General features: G+C 47.9%; 1 protein-coding gene across 11 annotated transcripts in view; it reads left to right on the plus strand.

The window, feature by feature from the left end:
• KMT2D (lysine methyltransferase 2D) overlaps positions 1 to 24,250 on the plus strand; it is a 128,598-nt gene that overhangs the window by 89,350 nt on the left and 14,998 nt on the right. For 10 of the 11 annotated variants that reach the window (XM_081939640.1, XM_081939641.1, XM_081939637.1 and 7 more), the window contains 9 exons: positions 458 to 601; positions 9,622 to 9,786; positions 12,949 to 13,105; positions 14,837 to 14,918; positions 17,680 to 17,852; positions 19,473 to 19,600; positions 20,116 to 20,242; positions 20,345 to 20,469; positions 21,497 to 22,640. In XM_081939640.1, the coding sequence (XP_081795766.1) occupies positions 458 to 601; positions 9,622 to 9,786; positions 12,949 to 13,105; positions 14,837 to 14,918; positions 17,680 to 17,852; positions 19,473 to 19,600; positions 20,116 to 20,242; positions 20,345 to 20,469; positions 21,497 to 22,640 (2,245 nt within the window). The remainder of the gene's footprint in view (positions 1 to 457; positions 602 to 9,621; positions 9,787 to 12,948; positions 13,106 to 14,836; positions 14,919 to 17,679; positions 17,853 to 19,472; positions 19,601 to 20,115; positions 20,243 to 20,344; positions 20,470 to 21,496; positions 22,641 to 24,250) is intronic. The other variant, XM_081939643.1, reaches the window with a different exon arrangement.

Consider the following 24,250-nt stretch of genomic DNA (forward strand, 5'->3'; position numbering starts at 1 on the left):
TACAAATAATTTCAAAGCGGCAAACAAACCCAACGTAATGTCCTCTTCCCGTTTTCCCCATAACAACAAGCGTGTGAGGTGAGTTGGGCTGAGAGAAGGAGAGGTGCAGGGGGAGGAGGGCCTGACCCAATTTGGTAGTACAATTTCTGCAAATCCTAAGTGCTCACATGAGGCTGCAGGGGGCCTCCTCCTGCCTTTTTGACAGGCTTCAAATGTCTAATGGAGATTCTCAGTCATCCACATCATGGCCATTAAAACACCTTCTCTTCCTCTGCAGTGTAAAATAGGGCTGCCCATAATTCTGTCCCTCCTGCTCGGGCTTCTTGGTACTTTTGCTTGCCACTCACTTAGCCCGTCTGGGGCAGGGAGGGTTGAGTGGGTGAGCTTTGATAGCTCCATAAAATGACTCCAGTTTGCTGAGGGGAGAAAGGGACTACTGCCTGCCTCTCTTCACCAGGATGTCCTCGCAGCAAAGAAACTCCCCCCACCGAAGCCAAAGCGATCCCAGAAAGCTGGGGAGCGACTTGTCAATTCCCGCAAGAAATTGCGCAAGGAGGATGGAGTGAAGTCCAATGAAGCCCTCATGAAACAACTGAAGCAGGTACAACTCTTTTGGATTTGTCTGGCTGAAAGGCTGAGTCATAATCAAGTGTGTTTGTGTGTTGCGTGAAAAAGACCACGACAGTCTTCACTAGATGAATTGGGCTTTTATTTTTCTGACCATGGTAACGTGGTTGGGTTTTTTTGCAAGTATTTGTGTCATCATTAATATTTGAATACATCTACCTACCTACCTACCTACCTACCAATCTTCTTCTATATATATAAAAATGGCTGTATGTGTGTATGTTCCAGCATAACTTTGGAACGCCTTGAGCAATTTCAACCAGACTTGGTACACAGATGACTTACTCTCTGGAAACAAATACTGTGGGGGGTAAGACACCTCTAACATCCCTGGGGGAGGAGGTGTTTTGTTTAGATATGGCCTGTTGTGCCTTAAAATGGCTTCTACTGTACTGCTGTAAAATGGATTCTACTGTACAGCGCAGTGGAATTGCCATGGTAATGGCTTCACAGTACTCCCTCTGGTAAGGGGGAAAATCCAACATTAGAAATTATATTTGGTCTGGACGTTTCCCCCCTATAAATAAATACCCGAGCAACACCGGGTTATCAACTAGTTCAATATACAACACTAAACATTGGATTTCCTACTCTATTCTCCTGTGCGCTGCTTGGGGAATCCACGCATGGGTTAACTTTGTCCATTAGCCTAGAGACTGAGTTATGTAATTGTTGACTGCGCCTCTTCTGACTGGGATAGTTCAGTTTTTTAACTCAGTCCAGCCTAAAGAGACGTAAAATAATTTGCTTTAGGATAATAGACAAAATTAACTCATTTCTTCAACTTCAGATTCCTCACTATGTTTGACTGATTATTTGTGGAAATTGGCAAAGCACAATTCGTGTTGTCTGATTGTTTCGGCGGGTGGCAGTTTGCTGTTAGCCTCCACCTCATTGGAAACCTTGAGGCTTTCACGGCCGGGCGAGCTATTGTCTGGAGAGGATCGCAGCAGCGCAGTTTGACTTGTGTTCGTGTTGCGGATGGGAGTAGGTCTGCCGCTCTCCGTTTCGCTTGTGGCCACGGTTGAGAGTTGGTTCGCCATTCTTGCACCGGCTGGGGTGGGCGCAATCCGCTTAATGTAGCATGATCTGTCCCAGAGAGGTTTCGTCGCTTTGCCGCTGCCGCGCCGCTCTCATTGCTGCTACATTACCACCACGATAACAAGGATCGCTGAAGGTCTCTGGCGAGGAGCAGTGATCATTTTGGAGCCGAGTTTGAATTTCGTGCCGTTCTTGCTGGCGGCGGCGATTTTGGGAGCCGTTTTGCTTTCACGCCGAAAAAACAGCCGGAAATTTGCAGTGACGCATCAACAGCCCTTTTCTGTGCTTGTGGCGGTCAGTTTGCCGCAATTCCGCTTCAGCACACACGGTTGTCCTTTTGGTCTCAGCAGCCTGAGCCAGCTTCGCTATTCTGAGCAGCGTATTCATTCTGATATTTGGACGTGAGTTGAGCCTTTGAACTCTTTCTCTTAGTTATAATGGTGGATCATCCCACCTCCGGAGGTAGTGCTGGGGCCTCTACTTCTTCCCCATTGCACTCTGAGACCGCTGAGGCCAGCACTAGGGTGAGCAGGGCCACCACTAGGGTCGCTAGCCACAGGGCTCACTCTTCATCTGCGGCTCCGAATAGGGCCGCTAAGCGCAAGGACAAGACCAAATCATCGGCCAAGGCACTCATCGTCACCAGCAGGTCACCTCCTACATTATTGGCCGAAGGCCCTTCTGGTTCTTCCCTGCATTTGCCAGGGATCCAGAGTTGGTCCCCTGATCTTCCTATTCCCCAGGGGATAACATCCAAGGAGAGGGGATTGGGGACCCAATCTCCCCCTGGCCTTTCTGAGGTTAGCCCAGCCTTGGCGCCAGCACCTACGTGCTCAGGTCCCACGGCTACCTTTACACCCACAGCTGCAGGGCTCAGGCCTGAAGAAGGCCCCGAGTTCAGCCTTCCCCCCGAGCTTCAAAATATGACATCAGCAGCCATCTCACAGGGCATGGATGCAGAATTGCATCGCAGAGCCCAGCGGCCTAGGATACCTAAATTATCTAGGGACCATTCTACCTCCCAGGCTGATCCTCCATGACCCTGCCCTCGGTCTACAGCGAGGGGTCGGTGCTGGGGAGGAGGAAGAGGTGGCTGACCAAGAATTTTTGGATGATGAAGGCCTAGTGCAGGACACGCCTACCTTTTCCAGGTTGTTGTCCTGGTTGCTACTACCAATATGTGGGGCGCTACCACCCAGGCTAGTACTGCGGTGGGGCTTGACTCTACGGAACGTCTATTTGCTGAACAGGTGCAGGAACAGGATGTCATTCCCTTTCCGAAACTGTTCCTGGACATTGTCCAAAAGCAATGGACACAACCAACTGCTGTCCCTCCACCTAGTAATGGTGATAGGAAGCTCTATACTTCCACACCAGAACTGGATGGAATCCTTCAATTCCCTACAGTAGACCCTCCAGTAATGGCCTTGGCCCCCCCAGCTTTGATTCCGTCCAAAATTTCAGAGGGACTTAAGGCTAAGGACCGTAAGGCCGAATTGATCATACGTAAAATGCAGCACGCGGCTGCCTGGGTGTTGGGAGCCGCTACGTTGGCCTCGTTTTTCAACAGGACTTCATTGGTTTGGCTCAAGCAGCTACAGGCCAGGCTTGCCCCTGATGACATGCACCTCCACCAGGATGTCAACAAACTGGTGGCGGCATTAGAGTTTTCTTCTGATGCTACTCTCAACGCGGCCAAGTTCACGTCTCGAGCGGTAGCATCCAATGTGGCATCCCGCCGCCTCCTTTGGCTACACTATTGGCAGGCGGACTTACGCTCCAAATGGTGCCTAGCATCCACCCCCTTCAAGGGCGGTCCTCTGTTTGGTGCCGCGTTGGACCCTATCTTAATCGAGACTAGGAACAAATGTAAGGTGCTCCCATTGACCAACAGACGCATAAACAGGAGACAACAACCTTACAATAGATGGCAGTCCTTTCGTGCTGGGGACTCTGGGTATAACACAGTTCCATATATTCCCCAGTATAACAGATTTTATACACAGACACAGGACAGGGGCCAGGACCGTGCTAGTGCCAGGGATAGAGGCCGTCAACAGAACCAGCAACAGCCTCAGGCCCGGCGGCCATTTCGTGGCGCCAACAACCGGTCCTTTCGTAGGTACCGGTGACTCGCACGGGGTGGGGTCTGTTGGTGGATGTTTAACAGCCTTCGCTCACCAATGGATGGACATTCTGCAGCCTCATGGCTTCGTCCTGAACTTTCCAAAGAGTCACCTGCACCTGATCATGTCTCTCTTACACCTCGGGATCATCATCAACTCGGAGTTGTGCGAGGTGTCACTATCTCAGGAGAGACGACAAAGCCTGCAGACCCTGGTGAGTCATGTACTATCACAGAGGTCGATTCCACTGGCAGTTCTTTCCCAGCTTCTTGGGAAAATGATCTCATGTATAGACATTGTGTTGGTCCTCACCGACAACGTGGCCTCCAAGGCTCATGTCAACCGCCAAGGAGGCACGTGGTCCCAAGTCCCTGATGCTGGAATCGGAGAGGCTCCACCATTGGGCGGAGAACCGTTTGCTATCGATTCGGGCAGAACACATATCGGGCACAGCCAATACACAGGCAAATTGGTTGAGCAGGGCCACGATGGACCAGGCGGAGTGGCGGCTCTATTCGGCCCTGTTCCAGGAACTGTCTCGCAGGTTCTGTCAACGGCAAGTGGATCTCTGCGCAACCTCACAATTCACACCTGCCGAGGCTTTACACCAGGTTCCACGTACCAGGGGCAGAGGGCAAGGAGTTGCAGGTCCCAATTGTAATCGCTTAAGCAAGGGCTATCTTAGATGGAAACTTTTCTTAAAGAATACTTAGTGTTCAGATGCATTCTGGTTAAATTATAGTAGGATAATTTTTTAAAGCAAATGATTATATAATATTGCAATGTATAAAATGAATGTAAAGATATTCATTTTAAATACTCATTAAAATCCTCATGGTATTATTGAATGGATGGCATATATAAGACATATGAAAAATAAAATGGCATTTGCAAGATGAGGAACGAAACAGGAAATGGAAGCTTATGCTCATTCCTCCCCAGATTTCTTTTGAGGAATTACAAAGTACTCAGCATAAATTTCTTTTTGTTAGAGTAGGCTATGCACAAATATGCACAAGCAAAGAAATTGTAAATCAGTAGAGTTTCGGGGCCAGATTATTTTCTTGTAGAATAATATAAGGCAGAAGTAGATAAATTGCTCTTAACTGCGTAAAATTTTATCACACCAAGTGTTTGAATGTTGCAATTTGTTTGTTTAAAAAACCTATATTATTGTAAATTTTAAACTCAGAAAAATTCCATAAATTTTGGTCTTATTGCAGAATCAAACTGGTATACAGATTCTTTCTAATTAATTAATCAATTAATTAATTCCAAAAGTAGCGGTAATTCTGTTAAATCAGGATTTATTTGTCATGTACAATGAGTTGATAATTCTGTGCATCAGATTTACAGCCCTTTTGACTTAAAATACATCGATATGCATTTTTCATTTTCTTTTCATACAGATTTCTAAGTACGGCCCATAATTTTATATTCTTGTTATGTCTCAACCTTATTTGTAGAAGAATGTTCTGCAACAGGGAGCTCTCATTTTCTGTCTATTTGTGCAGATAATATACTAGAAAGTGACACAAGTTGTTTTGTTACCAGATGACCTATTGGTGCTCATCCTTAACCTTAAATCTTCCCTATCTCAATAAAATAGATTTGGCATCCTTTTCAGGGTATCATATTAGGAGTTCAGAAGCAGCCCAACAAGTCCTAATTCAACTGCATTAACACACACTGTCTTAGGGAAAGACCTGAGTTGGTTGGGATTGTCATTTGGTTTTACCTGAACTGCATGTATAGAAGCGGCATGGGAGCAGCCACATGTGGGTATTAACACGGCCCATTTGCCCGGAGACTGAGGTAAATTTGAGGTCACTTCCTCTACTTCCCCCTCGTGACTCCCCAGATTAATACACGGTCCAGTCCAAGAAGAGCCTGGGAAGGAAGGGAACAGGAAAAGGAACAAAACAACACTCCCCCCCCAGGCCTGACTGACCTAACACTAATCTCCCTCAGGCCCACATGCGTAGGGCCCACATGCGTAGGAGCGCACTGAACGGGCGGATTGTGACTGCTCCCACACCGCTTCTAGACATGCAGTTCAGGTAAGACCAACTGACAGTCTCAGAAGCGAGGCATGGGAGGATTCACGTGTGGGACATACCAAAGCTAGATGTCCATGGGAGGGTATCATTGGGCCTGAGACCCCCAAATGTCCAGCACTCCCTGGAGAACCCTCCTACCAAATGAGGCCTCCACAGAGGCAGAGGCATCCAGCCAGTAATGCATAATGAAGGGAGAAGGTGATGCCCAAGCGGCCGCCCTGCAGATGTCCTCAATGGGCACCTGGGTAGCGCAGGCCGCAGAGGTTGCTGCACTCTTAGTGGAGTGAGCGGTAATGCCCTCTGGAATCGGGATCCCCCGTGTCTCATAGGCCTTAGTGACAGCAAGTCTAATCCACCTGCTGATAGTGGCAGGTGATACCTTTGCCCCTCTGGAAGATGCCTGGAAGGATACGAAAAGCGCCTCCGACCTCCTGAAGACAGCAGTGTGTCTGAGGTAAATATGCAGTGCCCTATGCACATCCAGGCGATGCCAGGACCTTTCCCTCTCCCTGGAAGGTGCCGGACAGAAGTCCGGGAGCACCACCTCCTCAGCCCTATGGAATGGGGTGTTGACCTTGGGCAGAAAGGCCGGGTCTAACCAGAGAACAACCCTGTTGTCGTAGAAAGTGCACAAATCCGCCCTGGCAGATAAGGCATTGATCTCTGACACCCTTCTAGCTGAAGTAATAGCCACCAGAAAAACCACCTTGAGTGTCAGGAGCTGTAAGGTTACCTCCCTCAGAGGCTCGAAGGGAGCCTCCGTAAGGGCTTGGAGAACTGTGGGAAGGTCCCAGGTGGGAAAACGATGGATCACCGGGGGCCGAAGATTAGCAGCCCCTCTGAGGAACCTCTTTATTACCAAGTGCTGAGATAGGGATCTAGAGCCCCCTCCCCGTCTGGGAGCCAGACCTTTCTCTAAACCATCCTGGAGAAACTCCAGCACCTGTGGCACAGATGCTGAAGCCGGATCTATCTGGGCCGACCTGCACCAGGCTACAAAAGCACTCCAGGTAGCATCGTAGATACGCGTGGTAGACTTCCGTCTGGAAGCCTCAATGGTCCTGATCACCCTGGCTGAGAACTGGGCCTCCCTCAGTTGCTGCCACTCAAGCGCCAAGTGGTCATTTGGAGCCACTCTGGATCTGGATGATCCAGACTCTCCTGGCGCAGATCTCCCTCCTCCCTGGGAATCCTCCAATGAGGCCTGACCATCAGACCCACTAGATCCGTGAACCAGGGACACCAGGGCCAGTGGGGGGTTATCAGAATGACCTCTGCTTTCTCTAGTACTAGCTTCCTCAGAACTCTGAGAAGGGGAGGGAAGGCGTAAAGGAGGCCTGACGGCTATCTGCAGCAAAGGGCGTCAACGACCCTCGCTCCTCAAGCTGGGAACCGGGAGATGAACATTGGAACCTGGGCGTTTGATGGGGTGGCGAAGAGATCCACAGTCGGCCGACTGAACCTCTGGCAAATCCACTCGAAGATGCTGGGGTGTAACTGCCACTCCCCGTGATCTATCGTCTCCCTGCTGAGCAAGTCTGCTTGCCGGTTGTCCTCTCCAGAGATGTGTTCCGCCCGAATCAACAAGAGATTCTGTTCCGCCCAATTGCCCAGCCAAACTGCCTCGTTGCAAGTGCCAAGGAGTGCGTGCCTCTCTGCTTGTTCACATGAGCTTTGGCAGCCACGTTGTCCATTAGGACCAGGAGATGTTGACCGACCACTGCCTCCTTGAAGTGGAGGGGTTGGCAGCTTGAGCCGGGGCTGAGGTGCTGCCCCGATCTACAATAGCCTTTGCTTTGCGAAGCAGGGAACCAAACAAGGCAGGAGGGAACAAGCCAGTAATGGTGGGGGCCTCTGTAGCCTGAGAATCTTCGTCCTCAGAGAAGGCCACATCCTTCTGCCCCTCTTCCTCCAATCTAGACCCCTCACTAGCTGTGGAAGGAGACTCCAATCTGCGCTCTCTAGCTGCAGAGGATTGGGGTTGGTCTGGATGATCTCGTGGGATAGACGGCTAGCTTCCCTCGCAGTGCCACGTGGGGAACCTGGGGAACCCAGATGGGCTTCTGGTAAAAGTAAAGGCCGGATAGGAGAACGTGATCTGGATGGGGAAGGGCTGATTTCTTCCCTAATCCTTCTGCCAGCTGCCCTGGTAATGCGGGGCTCCCTGCTAGTAGATCTTCTCCTAACTGATTGCGAGGTGGCCTCCTTAGAGGTGGGACCTCCCCCTCGCAACAGGGGTTGTTCCCCGGGAGGTCCCCTCGCCCGAATCTGCATCCCCTGGTGATCTGGGGTCAGCCCCCCCCCTCCTCCCCCCGCTCCTCGCAGCCTCTGCCATCGTCTCTACTTACGATTGCTGCCTTCCCACCTCCACACTCTGCTGGCTGGCCTGGGCTTCTACACACAGTTCGGAGCTCCTTTGGGCCAGTGCTGTTGCAGCCGCACCGCCGATCCACAGCCCGAAGAGGCCAGCCCTCCCCAGATCATTGGCAGAGCTCAGGTCCGAAAATCTTTGTCTCTCTCTTGGCGGTGACTCCGGGCGTCTGCGGCGGCTGGAAAGCAAGACCGCCGATCTCCACACCCCTCCACGTCCATCCAAAATGGCCGCTGATCAAAATGACGACCGCCGACCACGCGGTCCGATGCCGAGCCGGCTCCGACCAAGCCACTCCTCCAGGAACCTCCTGATTGCTCTGTGACCCCCTCTGTTGGATATGGGGTTCACTCGGACAGCGCCGAACGGCGCGCGGCCTGGAACCTCCCTCTCAACCGGCCAGCGGCCTGGAGGCTCCCTTGTAATGTAGCAAGCCCAGCTTGTGCAGAGAAAAAAACTTTAAACTGACATAGAGACGCAAGGAAGAGAGGTGGGAGGAACACAAGTGGAAAAACACTAACAGACAAATCTAATAACCAAACAAATCTCAAACCACTGGAGAGTCAGAATTTTACTCCTTCTGGGCCGAAGACAGGTTAATATGGGGAGTCAAGAGGAGGAAGTAGAGGAAGTGACCTCAAATTTACCTCAGTCTCCGGGCAAATGGGCCGTGTTAATACCCACATGTGACTCCTCCCACGCCTCACTTCTGAGACTGGTCTAATGCAGAGGTGTCAAACTAGATTTCATTGAGGGCTGTGATTATTCATTTCATTTCAGGATTGTGTTTGACCTTGGGGGGCTGGGGTAGGCGTGGCCAGCTTGACATCACTCATGCCTGTGGCGGACTGAATGCTCTGCCAGCAAAAACGGGCTCCCAATCCGTTTTCGGCTGAGACAGCCTCCTGCAACTCTCTGCCAGTGAAATCTCTGTTTTCACTGGCAGAGGGTTGCAGGAGGCTGTCCCAGCCAAAAACAGAGATTGGGAGCCCATTTTCGCTGGCAGAGGCACCGCGGGCTGGTCCTTCGCTGTTTCCAGGACAATCCCACACGCCAGAACTAAGTACCCCCTGGGCTGGCTCCGGCCTGCGGGCCTTGAGTTTGACACCCCTGGTGCAATGTAACTTCTTCTTGCCTTCAGCAAAATCCCGCCAGCTGTGGATACTGTAGATTCAGAGAAATATATTTTCAAAAATCATGGAGGAGCTTTGTAACCTCGAGATTTTCCCACTAAAGTAATGGAAGAATAGGCCCCAAAAGGAGTCCATTAGACCTTCAGGGCCTGTGAATTCATATTGTTCTCTTTTATTTATCTCAGAGGATTCCTCTAATATGGTTTGCAGGATGTGTTGGCATATGAAGAAGCCTTGGTCTGATTCAGTTCTTTTCTCCTCAGGAACTCTCTTTGCTGCCTTTGATGGAACCGGTAATCACAGCCAATTTCAACCTCTTCCCCCCCTTTGGAAGCAGCCCCATCAATGGCAAGAGCCAGTTGAAAGGCACATTTGGCAATGCAGCCTTGGACAGCATTCCGGATTACTACTCACAGCTGCTCACGAAAGTAAGGCCAGCCCTGTGGCATTTTCTTCTTCTTTAGCTAACTGAATATAGAAAAAGAAAAATGAAAAAAATGTTAAATTATGAAAGAGGGAATAAGGTGGGGGTAAAAAAAGAAAACCACTGATATTTCACCCATTTATAAATACATTGTATGTTTCATGGAGACAGAACAAATAAAGCTATATTATAAAATGGATACAAAAGTTCAAAGCAAGAACAGTGGATCAATGGGAAGATTCATGGGGGGACGGGGGAATCAAAAATTACCCCGAGCTATGATCTGAGGAAAAACTGGTACAAAATGTTCTACAGATGGTATATAATTCCACCAACAATTGCTAAGATGGCTAAATCCTATAATAATAAATGTTGGAAATGCCACCACAAAGAAGGAACGTTTTTAGAGCCTAGGACAATTCACCCCGGCCACCGTGACACCACAAAGTTGCCGCCAGATACTTCCACATACCCAACTAGCTGCGGGGACAACTTTTCCGGAGGTGGCCAGAGGAAGAGTTGGGCAGGCAAGTGAGCGGGTGGGCAGAGCGTTCAGGGTGTGGCATGTGAGCAAGCTCGTGGGCAGAGCGGGTGAGGTGCGGCAGGAGAGCGAGCGGGTGAGAAGAGCACACGGGATGCAGCGGGCGAACAAGTAGGAGGGCAATACGCAAGGTGTGGCAAGCAAGTGGGTAGGCAGAACATGTAGGCTGCAACGAGATGTTGGATCGCATGGGAGAGCCAAGCAGGCAAGTGAACGAGTGGGCAGAGTCACTGCACCGGAGTCCAAGTGGAAGAGGCTGGGGACGGTGGAGGTGGCAGCAGTCGGGGGTGGCGGGTGTGTGTGTGTCTGTGTGTGTATGCATCCATTGTGAAACAACCATTCTGGGAAAGAGGAACCCTCAAACTTCGTGTCACAGTAGATTAGCTTGTAAGATGCCATGGATGCTTTCAAAATTTTATGTTGGCGAGAAGTTGAGTTGCTGAGAAGACATGTTCTGAACAATGTCCCCATTGCCACCCACCCAGCTCGCCCTCTGGCCACCCATGCAGACCATTCTCTGCACCCACACACTCTGTCCACCTACTCCCCCACCTGTGGTCCATCCTCTTACCGCACCCTGTCCTCTCTGCCCACCATTTGCTTATCTGCCACAACACCCTGCGCGCTCTTCCCGCCCACTTGCCCTCCTCCGGCTGCCCGCGGTGAGTTGTCCCCGTGGCAAGTTGGCCATGTGGAGGTGTCCTGTGGCAAGTTGGCCACAGCAAGCTGGCTGTGGTGAGTGGGCCGCAGCATGTTGTCCCATTCCAAAGTTTTTACATGTATATATGATGGTTGTGTAAAGAAAAGCCAAAAGTATTGGAAAGAAGTACATCAAAACAGTCTGAAAATACAATTTAAATTAAAACTACCAATATCATTGATGTGATCTCAGAGAATATAAATGAAATGTATCAGAATGTACTAAGATATGTGCTGATAGGAGCAAGAATCAATCTGGAGCAACATTGGAAAAGAAACTTTACCATCAACCTAGGATTGGGAGACTAAAGTTGAAGAATTACGTGGCAATGGAGAAAAAAAAATAACTGTCTACATTAACAGCAGAAATTAACCAAATTTAAGCAGAAAGGGGTCTCATATACAATATATCACATAGCATGGCAAGCTAAGAAACAGTATATGATTTTTAAAGAAAAAGAACTGTTTAAATAATAATACCCAATAGCAACAAAGTAAACAGAAATTAGTAATACTATAATATCCAAATGTCTACGGAGATCCTCAGTCCTCCAGGTCATGGTTGTCCCAAAGGTGCTTTTTCAAGAGGCAACTGGACTTTCTGGTTTTTCTTTGAAGACGTTTCGCTTCTCATCCAAGAGGCTTCTTCAGCTCTGACTGGATGGGGTTCCCCACCATCCAGTCAGAGCTGAAGAAGCTTCTTGTATGGGAAGTGAAACGTCTTCAAAGAAAAATCAAAATGTAATATCCAAAGTATAATATAAAAATATTTAAATAGCAATTAGTAGCATTTGCCATATGCTGCACCTGCTGGCTCAGTCATTTTTAAAACTGTTTAATTACCATAATTTTTGGAGTATATGAGGCAACTTTTTCCCTTAAAAAAGAGGGTGAATATCTGGGTGCATCTTATACACTGAATACAGCATTTTTGGCCTCCCGAAACACTGCCCCCTTGCAGAAATGGCCGTGCATAGCCTTTAGGAGGCTTCCAGAGTGCTCCTGGGGGCTGGGGAGGGCAGAAATGAGCGAAAAATGGGCCGTTTTTGTGCTCGTTTTTTGCCCCCCCCTCCCGCCAGCCCCCAGGGGCACTCTACAAGCCTACTAAAGGCTATGCATGCCCTTTTTCTGATGAAAAAGGGTCGTTTTGGGAGGTCTGCAGAGTGCAAAAACATTATTTTTAAATTTGCCTCTTCAAAATCTTGGTGCGTTTTATACTCTGGGCTTCTTATACTCCGAAAAATATGGTAAGTTTATATAGACACACAGTTTGCAAAACAATCTTTAATGATTTTTTTAAAAAAAATGCAACCTAAAACTACAAACTAGTTCTGCTTAATAATTATGAACATTCAATAGGTGTTTGATCTGACCTATAACCCAAGATTCTTCCTGTTTGTCAATAAAGGAAAATTGGTACTCCTTCAGACCTGTCCCACTGAAGTCACTAGCATCTTTTTTCATAGGCTACAGTTTAGGTCTTTAGTTCTTTCCTAAACTTCTAAGGAAGGTCAAAGAAAAGAAAGAAACACTGTAGTACTTTTGCGGTGCTATGCTTGGATAGGTCAGTGCAGAGAAGGCTTGCATGTGTTTCCATTCAGGGGTAAATGTAATACAATTTAGTAGAAAATAACTTTTTTCAAGGCAGGGGTGTAGAGCGGTAGACCGGTCCTCCAGAGAACAGTTGTAGCCAAATCTCCATGACCACAAAGATCCCTCTTGACACTTCATTGCGTTTAAAATGTGTTCATTTCTTTGCCTAATATAATTTTGGGGCAGCTCAAACGGTAAAAGGAAGAATGTAAATGCAGCATGTGGCGGAGTAGCCTGTCAGATTTCTGCAGCCTTGGAAATGAAAGGGGGGGGGGGGGGAGGACGACAGGCAGGGGACTGTGGTGGTTGTTGATTCCTGTGTTCTCTGTCTAGAACAACTTGAGCAACCCTCCAACACCACCTTCCTCACTGCCCCCCACACCCCCACCCTCTGTGCAGCAGAAGCTGGTGAATGGCGTCCTGTCTACTGAAGAGCTGACCGGGCAGTCCAAAGAGCCAGTTCTACCCCATGAGCCAGAAGGACAGAAGGGTAAGAGCGATTGCTGAGCGTGGGGGTTAAGGTTATGGTCTAAGACACTCAGGGAGGCACTTGAATGCTGCAGCATGGTGGATATTCAGCATGTGTTCTGTTCTGTATCTGGTAGGATAAAACCGGAAGAGTCTGATTTAAAATGCTTGTAAGTGGAGGAGAAGAGGGAATAAATTGGTCCAATAGAAGAAAGTGCTGTGATTCAGAAGGGTTTATCTTAGCAGTGAAATGCATTATGAGCAATGCAGGTGATCCTTGACTTACGACCACAATTGAGCCTAAAATTTCCGATGCCAAGCAAGACATTTGTTAAGTGACTCTTACCCCATTTTACGAGTTTTTTTGCCAGGGAATCGCTGCGGTTGTTAAGTTAGTAACACAGTTGTTAAGTGAATCTGGCTTTCCCCGTTAATTTTGCCCGTCAGAAGGTTGTAAAAAGTGATCACACGGTCCTGGGACACGGCAACTGTCATAAATACATGCCAGGTGCCAAGCATTCGAATTTGGATCACCTGATCATGGGAATGCTGCAACAGTCATAAATATGAGTCCTTTTGGAGAAGGGCGGCATATAAATCCAAATAAACCAAACCAAACCAAACCAAATATATGAAAACTGATCATAAGCCACTTTTTTCAGTGCCTTTGTAACTTCAAAGGGTCATTAACGAATGGTTGTATGTCGAGGACTACCTGTACAACAAACATTTAAGGCAAAGGTTGCAGGTATGGAAAAGGCAAAGAGGAAGAGCTTTAAGGAGGTCTCTGAAAATGATTTGGTATGCATTGAGCCCTGAGAAAATTGCCAAATATAGAATACATACCGTATAAGACATATCTTTTTCCCCCAAAGAAGAGGGTGAAAATATGGGTGCGTCTTATACATTGAATACAGCATTTTTGGCCTACCAACCCCCCCCCCTTTGCAAAAATGGACGTGCAGAGCCTTTAGGAGGCTTCCAGAGTACTCCTGGGGGCTGGGGAGGGCAGAAATGAGCAAAACATGGGCTCTTTTTGCCTACCCCAGTCCCCAGGAGCATTCTACAAGCCTTCCAAAGCTCTGCATGCCCTTTTTTTAAAAATAAAAAATGGCCTGTTTTTGTGAAAAACAGTTTTTTGCTCATTTTTGCCCCGCCCCTCCGCCAGCCGCCAGGAGCATTCTACAAGGCTCCCAAAGCTCTGCATGCTCCCCCCCCCGCTTTTCTTTTGTTGCAAAAAACGATGTCTTAGGAGGCCTGCAGAATGCAAAAACTTTTTTTTTTTAATTTACCTCTTCAAAATCATGGTGCCTCTTATAGTCCAAAAAATACGGTACAAATTGCTGTTACAATTTTTTTATACCGTTTATTCCCTTCTTTGGGGGGTCCTTCACTTATTTTTTTTTTATTTATATTTTGTAAGAAATTTAAAAAGGAAATAAAAAAAATATAAAGGGTGGCCAAGAGGATAATAGGAAATGATTGCAAATTTCTGAAACATAAACGATGGTTTCTCTCTTCCTGGTTACAGAATGGCATTTTGCAAGGTGCTGTGGTATCACTGAAAAGGCCTTAGCCTTGCTTGCCATTGACCTCTTCTTTGCCAAGAACTGGGAGAATTTATAGGAAAAAAAGCCTCCCGGTGTATATTAGTGCAGAACCACAGGCTGTGAATTCTCATGCTGTAGGCATGGTTAATGGCACTCCTGGAGCATTGATATTTGATCCTTTCTTTCTTATCCCGCGTGTGCAGATGCTCCCCCTGTGGAAGTGAAAAGCTTGGATCTGCTTGCAGCTCTGCCTACCCCACCACACAACCAGACTGAGGACGTCAGGTGAGACTAGAAGCCTGATTGAGCAGAAACACAAAAGACAAACTGGAAAAGAAAAGCTGTTTAGCAGTGTGCCATCCAAAATCTTCCCCCACCCGGTTTCCTTCAGATGTGTTGATCATTAATTCACTCCGGCCCCAACTAGTGTAACAAAGTCCATAGATCTGGAGGGTATGTAATTGGGAGATATTGATAAGTTTATAGGAAGCAAATTAGGCCTGGTGCATAATCTATTGAACTTGGAACATATAAAGCTTCTTTTGGGGAGCATTAGTTTAGTTTACTACTTACTTACTTTACTTTATTGCCACTGCACATCATACAATGAAATTAAATGCCATCTTCAGTGTACATTATAACTATGAAAATAAAAACACAAACACACTTCGTTCACATGCTATACAATTGAATTGAAACACCCGGATACTGCATTAATATTGCACTATAAAGTAGAATTCACTATATTTATTGCCCTGGGATAGAAGATGTTTTTCAGCCTATTTGTCCTTGTTTTTATTGTCCTGTACCGTCTGCCAGAGGGCAATAGTTCAAAAAAAGGGTGCCCAAGATGAGATGGATCTTTAAGAATGTTTTGAACTTTCTTAAGGCAGCAGCAGGAGCTATAAAGCTCTTCCAAAGAGGGGAGAGGGCAACCAATGATCCTCTGGGCAATGACGTTGACCTCTGGAGCGCTGTCCTATCTGCCACTGTGCAATTGGCAAACCAGACACAGGTGCAGCAAGTTAAAATACTCTCTATGGTGCAGCGGTAGAAAGTTACCAGCAGTTTTTCATTTAGATGTTGTTTCCTGAGACATTTCAGGTAGTATAATCTCTGCTGGGCCCTTTTGACCAGTGCCGTAATGTGAGTGCCCCAGGTCTGGTCCTCTTTTATGATAACACCCAGAAACATAAAACTGGCCACTTGCTCCACTCGGTCTCCATTGATAATCAAGGGCTGGATGTCTGATCTATTCCTACTATAGTCCACTATAAGCTCCTTGGTCTTATTGGTGTTGAGGACCAGGTTATTGTCTCCACACCATGAAAGCAACCCGTCTACCTCGTCTCGATAGGCAGACTCATTCCCCCCCAGAGACCAAGTCCTTTCTTGTCTGGGGGTAGTTGGAATCCCTTGCTGATTTGCTGCATTTCATCCAATTCCCAGATCTACATCCTGCCCATCAGGGCCGGATTTAGATGAAAAGAGGCCCTAGGCCCGTGATGGCGAACCTATGGCACGCGTGCCACAAGTGGCACGCGGAGCCATTTGTCAGGGCACGCGAGGCGCTGCCCTGTCAGCTGGCCAGTGCGCATGCGTGCGCTGGCCAGCTGAGTTCACCTTTTTAAAAGCTATTTTTCGCCTTCCCCAGGCTCCAGAGGCTTTATAGGAGCCTGAGGAGGGCGAAAAGAGCCTCCCCCGCCCCCCCGGAGGCTTCAGGGAACGTCCGGAGGCTTCCCTGAAGCCTTCGGAACACTTAAAACCAACCTCCGAGCAACCCGGAAGTCACTTCCGGGTTGCTCGGATGGTCGTTTTAAGCGCTCTGAAGGCTTCAGGGAAGCCTCGGGACGGTCCCTGAACAGGCACGAGACGTGCGTCTCCATCGCCCGGGCCCGGATCGCCTCCACTGCGCGGCGCCTCAGGCTCGGCGTCCTTGCGCCCGGCATTCACATCGCTGGAGGTTGGTTTTAAGTGTTCCGAAGGCTTCAGGGAAGCCTCCGGACGTTCCCTGAAGTCTCCGGGGGGGGGGGCGGGGAGGTTTTAAGTGTTCCGAAGGCTTCAGGGAAGCCTCCGGACGTTCCCTGAAGCCTCCAGGGGGGGGGGCGGAGAGGTTTTAAGTGTTCCGAAGGCTTCAGGGAAGCCTCCGGACGTTCCCTGAAACCTCCGGGGGTGGCGGGGAGGTTTTAAGTGTTCCGAAGGCTTCAGGGAAGCCTCCGGACGTTCCCTGAAGCCTCCGGGGGGGGGCGGGGGAGGCTCTTTTCACCCTCCCCAGGCTCCTATAAAGCCTCTGGAGCCTGGGGAAGGCGAAAAAATCATGCAAAAATGGGCGCGTTGTGCGCGCATGCGCACTGGGGGCGCATTGCATTATGGGTACGGCACGCCCGCACACGCCCCCCCGCGCTCCCCCCACTTGTGGCACGCGAGCCAAAAAAGGCTCGCCATCGCTGCCCTAGGCTATTCCACTTATGGGGCTCTTTCACCTCCCATTTTTAAGTTTGTAAATTACATGAGAGATAATAAAATACATAATTACTGTGATATATATCAATATATTAAATGAAACATGTTGTAATTGGTACTAACCTTTATAAAAAATGTGGCACGGATAATAAATAAAAATAAAAGGCCCCTCTTGATCTTGAGGCCCTAGGCTGAAGCCTAGTTAGCCTATAGGAAAATCCGGCCCTGCTGCCCATCTCTTAATGGCAAGATTTGTTGATATTCACCAGCACTCCCGTAATGCCCTCAAGTCCCTCAAGTCTGTATTTTTAAATTTTTAGGGGTATGCGTTTTAGTTGATTTTAACTTTTATTATTCTGTACAGTTGAATTTAGGTTTAATTCGCTTTTAAGGGAATATATTTAAGGGTATTTATCTTTTGTACCTGTTTTTAATGAGATGCCTGTACACCGCCCCGAGTCCCTTCGGGGAGAGGGGGCGGTCTATAAATTTTGAAAAATAAATAAATAAAATCACTTTCACAAAAACCAGGTGAGAGCAGATGCTTTCTAAATTGTATAACCGTTCTCCAATATCTCTGCAGGATGGAGAGTGATGAGGAGAGTGACTGCCCTGACACCATTGTCCCAGCATCGTCTCCAGAAAGTGTCTTGGGAGAAGAGATACCACACTTCCCATTGCTGGTTGGAGCCTCTGAAGTGGAGGAGTGCCCCATGTCCCCTGTCATCCCCATAATTCCAAAGGCCAGGATCCCAGGTTCGTGAAAAGTAATGCCTTGTAGGGAAGATAACCCATGAGCTAGAACCGGGGTTCTCAACCTGTGGTCGGGGGGGCGGGGGCGCTGCGATGTCACAGAGGGTCTGGGAAGGCTTGAAGAAATGTTACAAATCTTGAGTTAAATCTTGGGGTTCCGTGGGCACAAAAGTTAAAAGGGGGTCTGTGGTGAAAAAAATGGAGAACCACTGAGCTAGAATAATCTTTAATCCTTGTTGCATCTGCATTTCCCAGATGAAAAGTACCCTATAATCCAAACTGTTTTGATCTAAAAAGATTCTAAATGTTACATACCTGAGCAATGATAACAACATACCAATGTCTGTAATAACCATAATAAACTGCTGCATTATACACACTATAAATGTAACAATAACAATTCCAGTTTGGCATTAGACATAAACTCAGACCTCTCAAAATAGCCAGGTCTTAAGTAGATTTTGAAAATGGGTGCCACCTGGGGATGGCAGACAACAAGGTATTCTAGACCAGGGGTCCCCAATCCACCAGGACACAGACAGGTACCAATCTGTGGCCCATTGGGAACCAGGTCGCGTAAGCGGCAGATGAGTGCACAAAGCTTCATTTGTGCATGCGCAGGAGCTACATTGCATGCACGAAACCATCCCCTACCCACCGCCACTGCTGCTGCCAGCCCATGGAGCCAGAAAGTTTGGGGACCGCTGTTCTAGAGGATAAGGACTTCTGTGATCCTTCCCACAATGTCCATTATAGATGGAGAACTTCAGCAGGCATTCTATGGTTGCTCAGATGGATAGGCAGAATCTATCTGGGAAAAACAGTATGTTAGACAGCCAGGCCAGGGATGAAATTCAGCAGGTTTTGACAGGTTCTGGAGAACCAGTAGCGGAAATTTTGAGAAGTTCGGAGAACCAGCAAATACCACCTCTGGCTGGTCCCAGAGTGGGGTAGAAATGGAGATTTTGCAATATCCTTCCCCCAGAAGTGGGGGGAGGGAATGGAGATTTTGCTGTATCCTTCCCCTGGCACACCCACCAAGCTATGCCACGCCCACCAAGCCATGCCCACAGAACCGGTGGTAAAAAAATTTGAATTTCACCACTGAGCCAGCCCTTGAGAGGGTAAGGAATAATCAATGTTTTGAATTGCAAGTAGAAGCATACTAGCAATCAGTGCAGCTCCTCTAGCAGTAAGATAGGGTTAAATGATAGTAAAGCAACAACTCTGTAGGCATCGTATGCTAGTTGAAGTTTCTAGGTTGTCTTTAAGGGCAGCCCCATGTAAAGTGTAATACATTAAGTGAATGAGATCATAATGAATGAAGTCTCCTAGATGTTGAGTTCCCCTTGCTCATTGCTGTCGTTGTCCTCCACTTCATCTCTGACTTTCTGCTTTGCGTAATTTCTAATGTCCCAGATTGACACTGGGAGCCGTGCCTTCAGGAAAATGCTGGCATTTATATTGGTTGATCTGTGACTTAAGTCTGTTCAGGTACCCGATTCCGGATTGAGCGCTGAATTACCCTAACTTTAGATAAGTGGTTTGAATTTCTGGAATAGGAGCTTGAGTGGCAGCTTCTGACAGCTTTTCTATTTTCCCTTTGCTTTTTTTCCCCTTCAGTTTTCCCAGATTCCAAATCCTATGGGACTGTGGAGCCAGTGGGAAAGGAGACACCCGGCACTTCCTGGGAGCGAGCCAAAGGGAGTGAGGTCTCTGTCATGCTCACCGTGTCTGCAGCTGCTGCCAAGGTACGGAGCGAGCACCAAAAGTCATCTTTTCAGCCTTGGGAATTAAAGTCCAAGATATTTAAAGGCTGTGAGTTGGCAAGAGTTGCTGTATAGATATTTTAGGCACGATAAAGTCCTCATGAAGTGACTTATCTGCCTTGTTTGTCTCAGAGCTTTATCAACTGGGGTACCGTTATAGATTTTCCACATTTGGTAGAAATGCAAGAAGTCTCTAGTTTTGCTTTGTGCCATAGCCATCACCTATTCTGACAGCTTATCCTGCGTCTGAGCATCTTTTATTGTTGCTACTTTTCGGGGTCTCATTACTAAACTGCTGTCAAGCACTTGGTAGGTGTTCAGGTTGATGTGTCCCCCACATCGACGAGAATGTGCTGACATTCTTCTGTCCCCATGACCTACACTATGGATACGTCAATCAAAATTTATTTGGTGATTAGGCTACATTAAAGGGTTTTGGGGGTTCCCTTTCTCAATCTCAAAAATACTTTCCTGACCATTCCCATCGTCGTCTTCAGAACCTGAACGGTGTCATGGTGGCGGTGGCAGAGCTTTTGAGCATGAAGATTCCCAGTTCTTATGAAGTGTTGTTTCCAGAGCGAAATGTCACCGGTGAACCCAGGAAAGGCGAAACTGATGCACAAAGTGAGTATTCCAGTCAAGATGGCCTCTTGGTAGTACATCTTTTTCTGATTTTTTCTAGTCTGTCTTTTATTGGTCCCTGTTTCTCTATCCCAACCTCCTTAGGCAAAGAGAAGCCAGTAGTTTCAAAGGGCCCTGAAGGAGGACCAGAGTGGCTGAAACAGTTTGATGCCATGTTGCCTGGCTACAGTCTCAAGAATGAACTGGACATCTTAACTTTGCTGAAACAGGTAAAAGAGGAGCTAGGAGGTTTTTTTTAAAAAAAATCTCATTTGTCATTGAACAGTTTTTAATTACTTGCAATAAGCTTATTTGAAAGAATAGAATAGAACAACAGAATTGGAAGGGACCTTGGAGGTCTTCTAGTCCAACCCCCTGCCTGGACAGAAAACCCTACACCATTTCAAACAAGTGGTTATCCAACATCTTCTGTTCATGCTTTTGCCGTAATTCTTCTTCCTTTTTCATGTAAGAATAGATTACAGATTATCACCAAACCTCATATGTTGATATGTATTTTGTTCAAATTAGAAAAAAAAAGATCTTGAAAGAAGATGATACTTTACAATAGAACCACATCCCCCCATTTCATCTTTTGCACAAGGACCCCATTGAGAAAAGATGTTGATTACCTTAAGTAGCACAAGTGATCTTTCTCAGACTTTGTTGCTTTCAGGGTGGAACTCCCATTGGTTGGTAGTCTTACTTGGGTCTGCTTCTTTTTCAAAGATGTTTGTGGTAGAATCTCTAGCTAGAATTGGAGGAAAAGTGAAAAAAAACTATCAAGCTTGGAGTCCTTGCAGGGAAGGAAGCCACAGAGGCCAAACTCCATCCCCCATTTCCCTCCTCTAGAATTCCTGAAGCCTTTATCTGATGGTTCTCAAGAGAGTGTAGTCAGTCTGGCGAGATTCTTGTAAATAGTCAAGCAGCAATAAAGAAGCAGTTCGAAAGCACGTAAAAAAATGCAAGTATAAAAATAAGGACCACCTTTGGTAGGAAGGTAGCAGCGTTCCGTGTGCCTTTGCCGTTTAGTCATGCCGGCCACATGACCACGGAGACGTCTTCGGATGGCGCTGGCTCTGCGGCTTTGAAACAGAGATGAGTACTGCCCCCTAGAGTCAGGAAGAACTAGCACATATATGCAACGAGAACTTTTACCTTTTAATAAAGAAGCAACTCTGATCAGCTCATGGAATTGTTCCGGTTCTTAGTACTTGATGGGTTTCTTCCTACCCCCCCCCCCCCGCCTCCCTTTAGGAGACTTCAGTTCCAGAAAAAGCTGCTCAACACTGCTACATCAACAACGTTGCCAATCTGGATGTCCGGCAACTCTTAACGCTTCCTGAAGAACCATCTCCTCCTCTGTCCCCGTTTGCACCCTCTCCACCAAGCCCACCCAAAATTCCTGAGCCGCCCCCTGAGCCGGAAGCACCACCTCCGCCTGTGACCTCCCCTCCACCCCCATCCCCTAAAGAAGAAGCCCCTCAGTCTCCCCCTAAGGCCAAGCCTCGCTCCAGGCCCCTAGAAGAGAGTGAGGAGAGCAAGCCAAGGCTAAAAAAGTGGAAAGGGGTGCGATGGAAACGATTGCGCTTCCTCATTACCATTCAGAAGGGTGGCACCAAGCGTGATGGGGAGAGGGAAATTGCGGAATTCATTGAGCGCTTGGCCACCACTCTTCGGCCCGAGAAAGTGCCACGTGATTTACGGAAGTGCTGCTTTTGCCACGAGGAAGGAGACGGGGCCACGGATGGTCCAGCCCGCCTCCTTAATCTTGATCTGGACTTGTGGGTGCACCTCAACTGCGCCCTCTGGTCCACGGAAGTTTACGAGACTCAGGGTGGGGCCCTCATTAACGTGGAAGTAGCACTGCACCGGGGCCTGCTCACCAAATGCTCACTTTGCCAGAAGACCGGTGCCACTAACAGCTGCAACCGTATCCGCTGCCCCAACGTCTATCACTTTGCTTGTGCTATCCGTGCCAAGTGCATGTTCTTTAAGGACAAGACAATGCTGTGCCCAATGCACAAGCTCAAGGGTCCCTGTGACCAGGAGCTCAGCACCTTTACTGTCTTCCGGCGGGTTTACATCGAGCGGGACGAGGTCAAGCAGATTGCCAGCATCATCCAGCGCGGGGAGCGCCTCCACATGTTCCGAGTGGGAGGCCTGGTCTTCCACGCCATAGGGCAGCTCTTGCCCCACCAAATGGCAGACTTCCACAGCGCCACAGCACTCTACCCTGTGGGCTACGAGGCCACCCGCATCTACTGGAGTTTGCGGACCAACAACCGGCGTTGCTGCTACCGTTGCACCATTTGCGAGAACAACGGCCGGCCAGAGTTCGTGGTTCAAGTGATGGAGCATGGTTTGGAGGATTTGGTCTTCACAGATTCCTCACCACAGGGTAGGGATCAGCTTGGGCGCCGTTGTCATGAGTTTGCTGGTTGCGGGTTTTAGAGCGGGGCCAGAATTCTTCCTCTACTGTGTTTACCCCAAAATAAGACAGTGTCTTGGCCTCATTTTCAAGGAGGTCTTATTATTTTTGAGGTGCAGGAGGCGGTGAGCATGGTCACTTCGTGGCTGCTGCTGTGTTGCAATATTTTCAGGGAGGGCTTATTTTCGGGGGAGGACTTATTTTAGCACGTGCGCTCAAAAGCCCAATTGGGCTTATTATCCGGGGAAGGGCTTATTTTCAGGGAAACAGGGTAGGATCCTGAGTGTCTTAATATTATGCAGGGTTGACGTGAGAAAATCCACTTCCTCTGTCCAGAATTAATTGTTTGAAAAAGCACAGCAGCTGTAGGGGTATGTTTAAGATCAGTCTGTTTTCTGAGGCATTGAGCTTATTCCATGTTTGAAAGTAAGAGGAAGACTCTTGGACCTTGCATAGCTCAGCAGAGACCTCCAAAGATGTCCTCTTGGGTGCATTTAAAATTAATAACACTTTAAGATAGCTGGTACATTGTAAAACATGCTTTTCAGACAACCAGTATTTAAAGTGGCTAAGGGGGGGGGGGCGCTATTTCCACGTTTTTGGTCTAAAAAGACCATAGGGAGAAGAAGGGAGATTAGTTGTTCAAGATCGATCAGGAAGATGAGGGAGTAACACATTGGCATATAGAGCCAGTACAGGCTAGAGTGACCATTTCTTTGTGAAGTAAATATGGAAATAACAATCTGTGCCATCATTTCTTTGGCTCAGGCCTGAGGCCTGTGCATACGGACCTTCATCCTTCTGACAAGAGGATGTGGGCATGGCAGGCTCCCTGAAGGAACTTAGTTGGGGACGGGGAGACTGAGAGTTTACTGAGGCTGAAACAGTACAGGTAGTCCTCAATGTACGACCATAATTGAACCCAGAATTTCTTTTGCTAAGCAAACCAACTGTTAAGTGAATTTTGCCCCCATTTTACTTTCTTTCTTGCCACCGTTGTTAAGGGGATCACCGCAGTTGTTAAGTCAGTAACACGTTTGTTAATTGAATCTGGCTTCCTCGGTGACTTTGCTTGTCAGAACTTCGCAAAAAGTGATCACATGACCCCAGGACACTGCAACTGTCATAAATACATGCCAGTTGCCAAGTGTCCGAATTTTCATCCCATGACTACAGGGATGCTGCAACAGTTAGAAGTGTGAAAAATGGACATAAGTCACTTTTTTTCAGGGGCATTATAACTTCAAACGGTCACTTAAAGGGATGTTTGTGAGTCAAGGATTACCTGATTGGGAGCAATCTTTTCCCCAAGCCTAAACAAGCAAACAAACAATCCCCATCCAGATTAAAAGACAGGTAACTAGTGCATAGAGAGCCGAGGTGGTGCAGTGGTTAGAGTGCAGCACTGCAGGCTACTTCTGCTGATCACCGGCTGCCAGCAGTTTGGCAGTTCGAATCTCACCAGGCTCAAGGTTGACTCAGCCTTCCATCCTTCCGAGGTGGGTAAAATGAGGACCCAGATTGATAAGGACAATATGCTGACTGTAAACTGCTTAGAGAGGGCTGTAAAGCGGTATATA

Source organism: Natrix helvetica (genome assembly GCF_964273705.1).
Source record: "Natrix helvetica genome assembly, chromosome: 1".
NCBI classification, from domain to species: Eukaryota; Metazoa; Chordata; class Lepidosauria; order Squamata; family Natricidae; genus Natrix; species Natrix helvetica.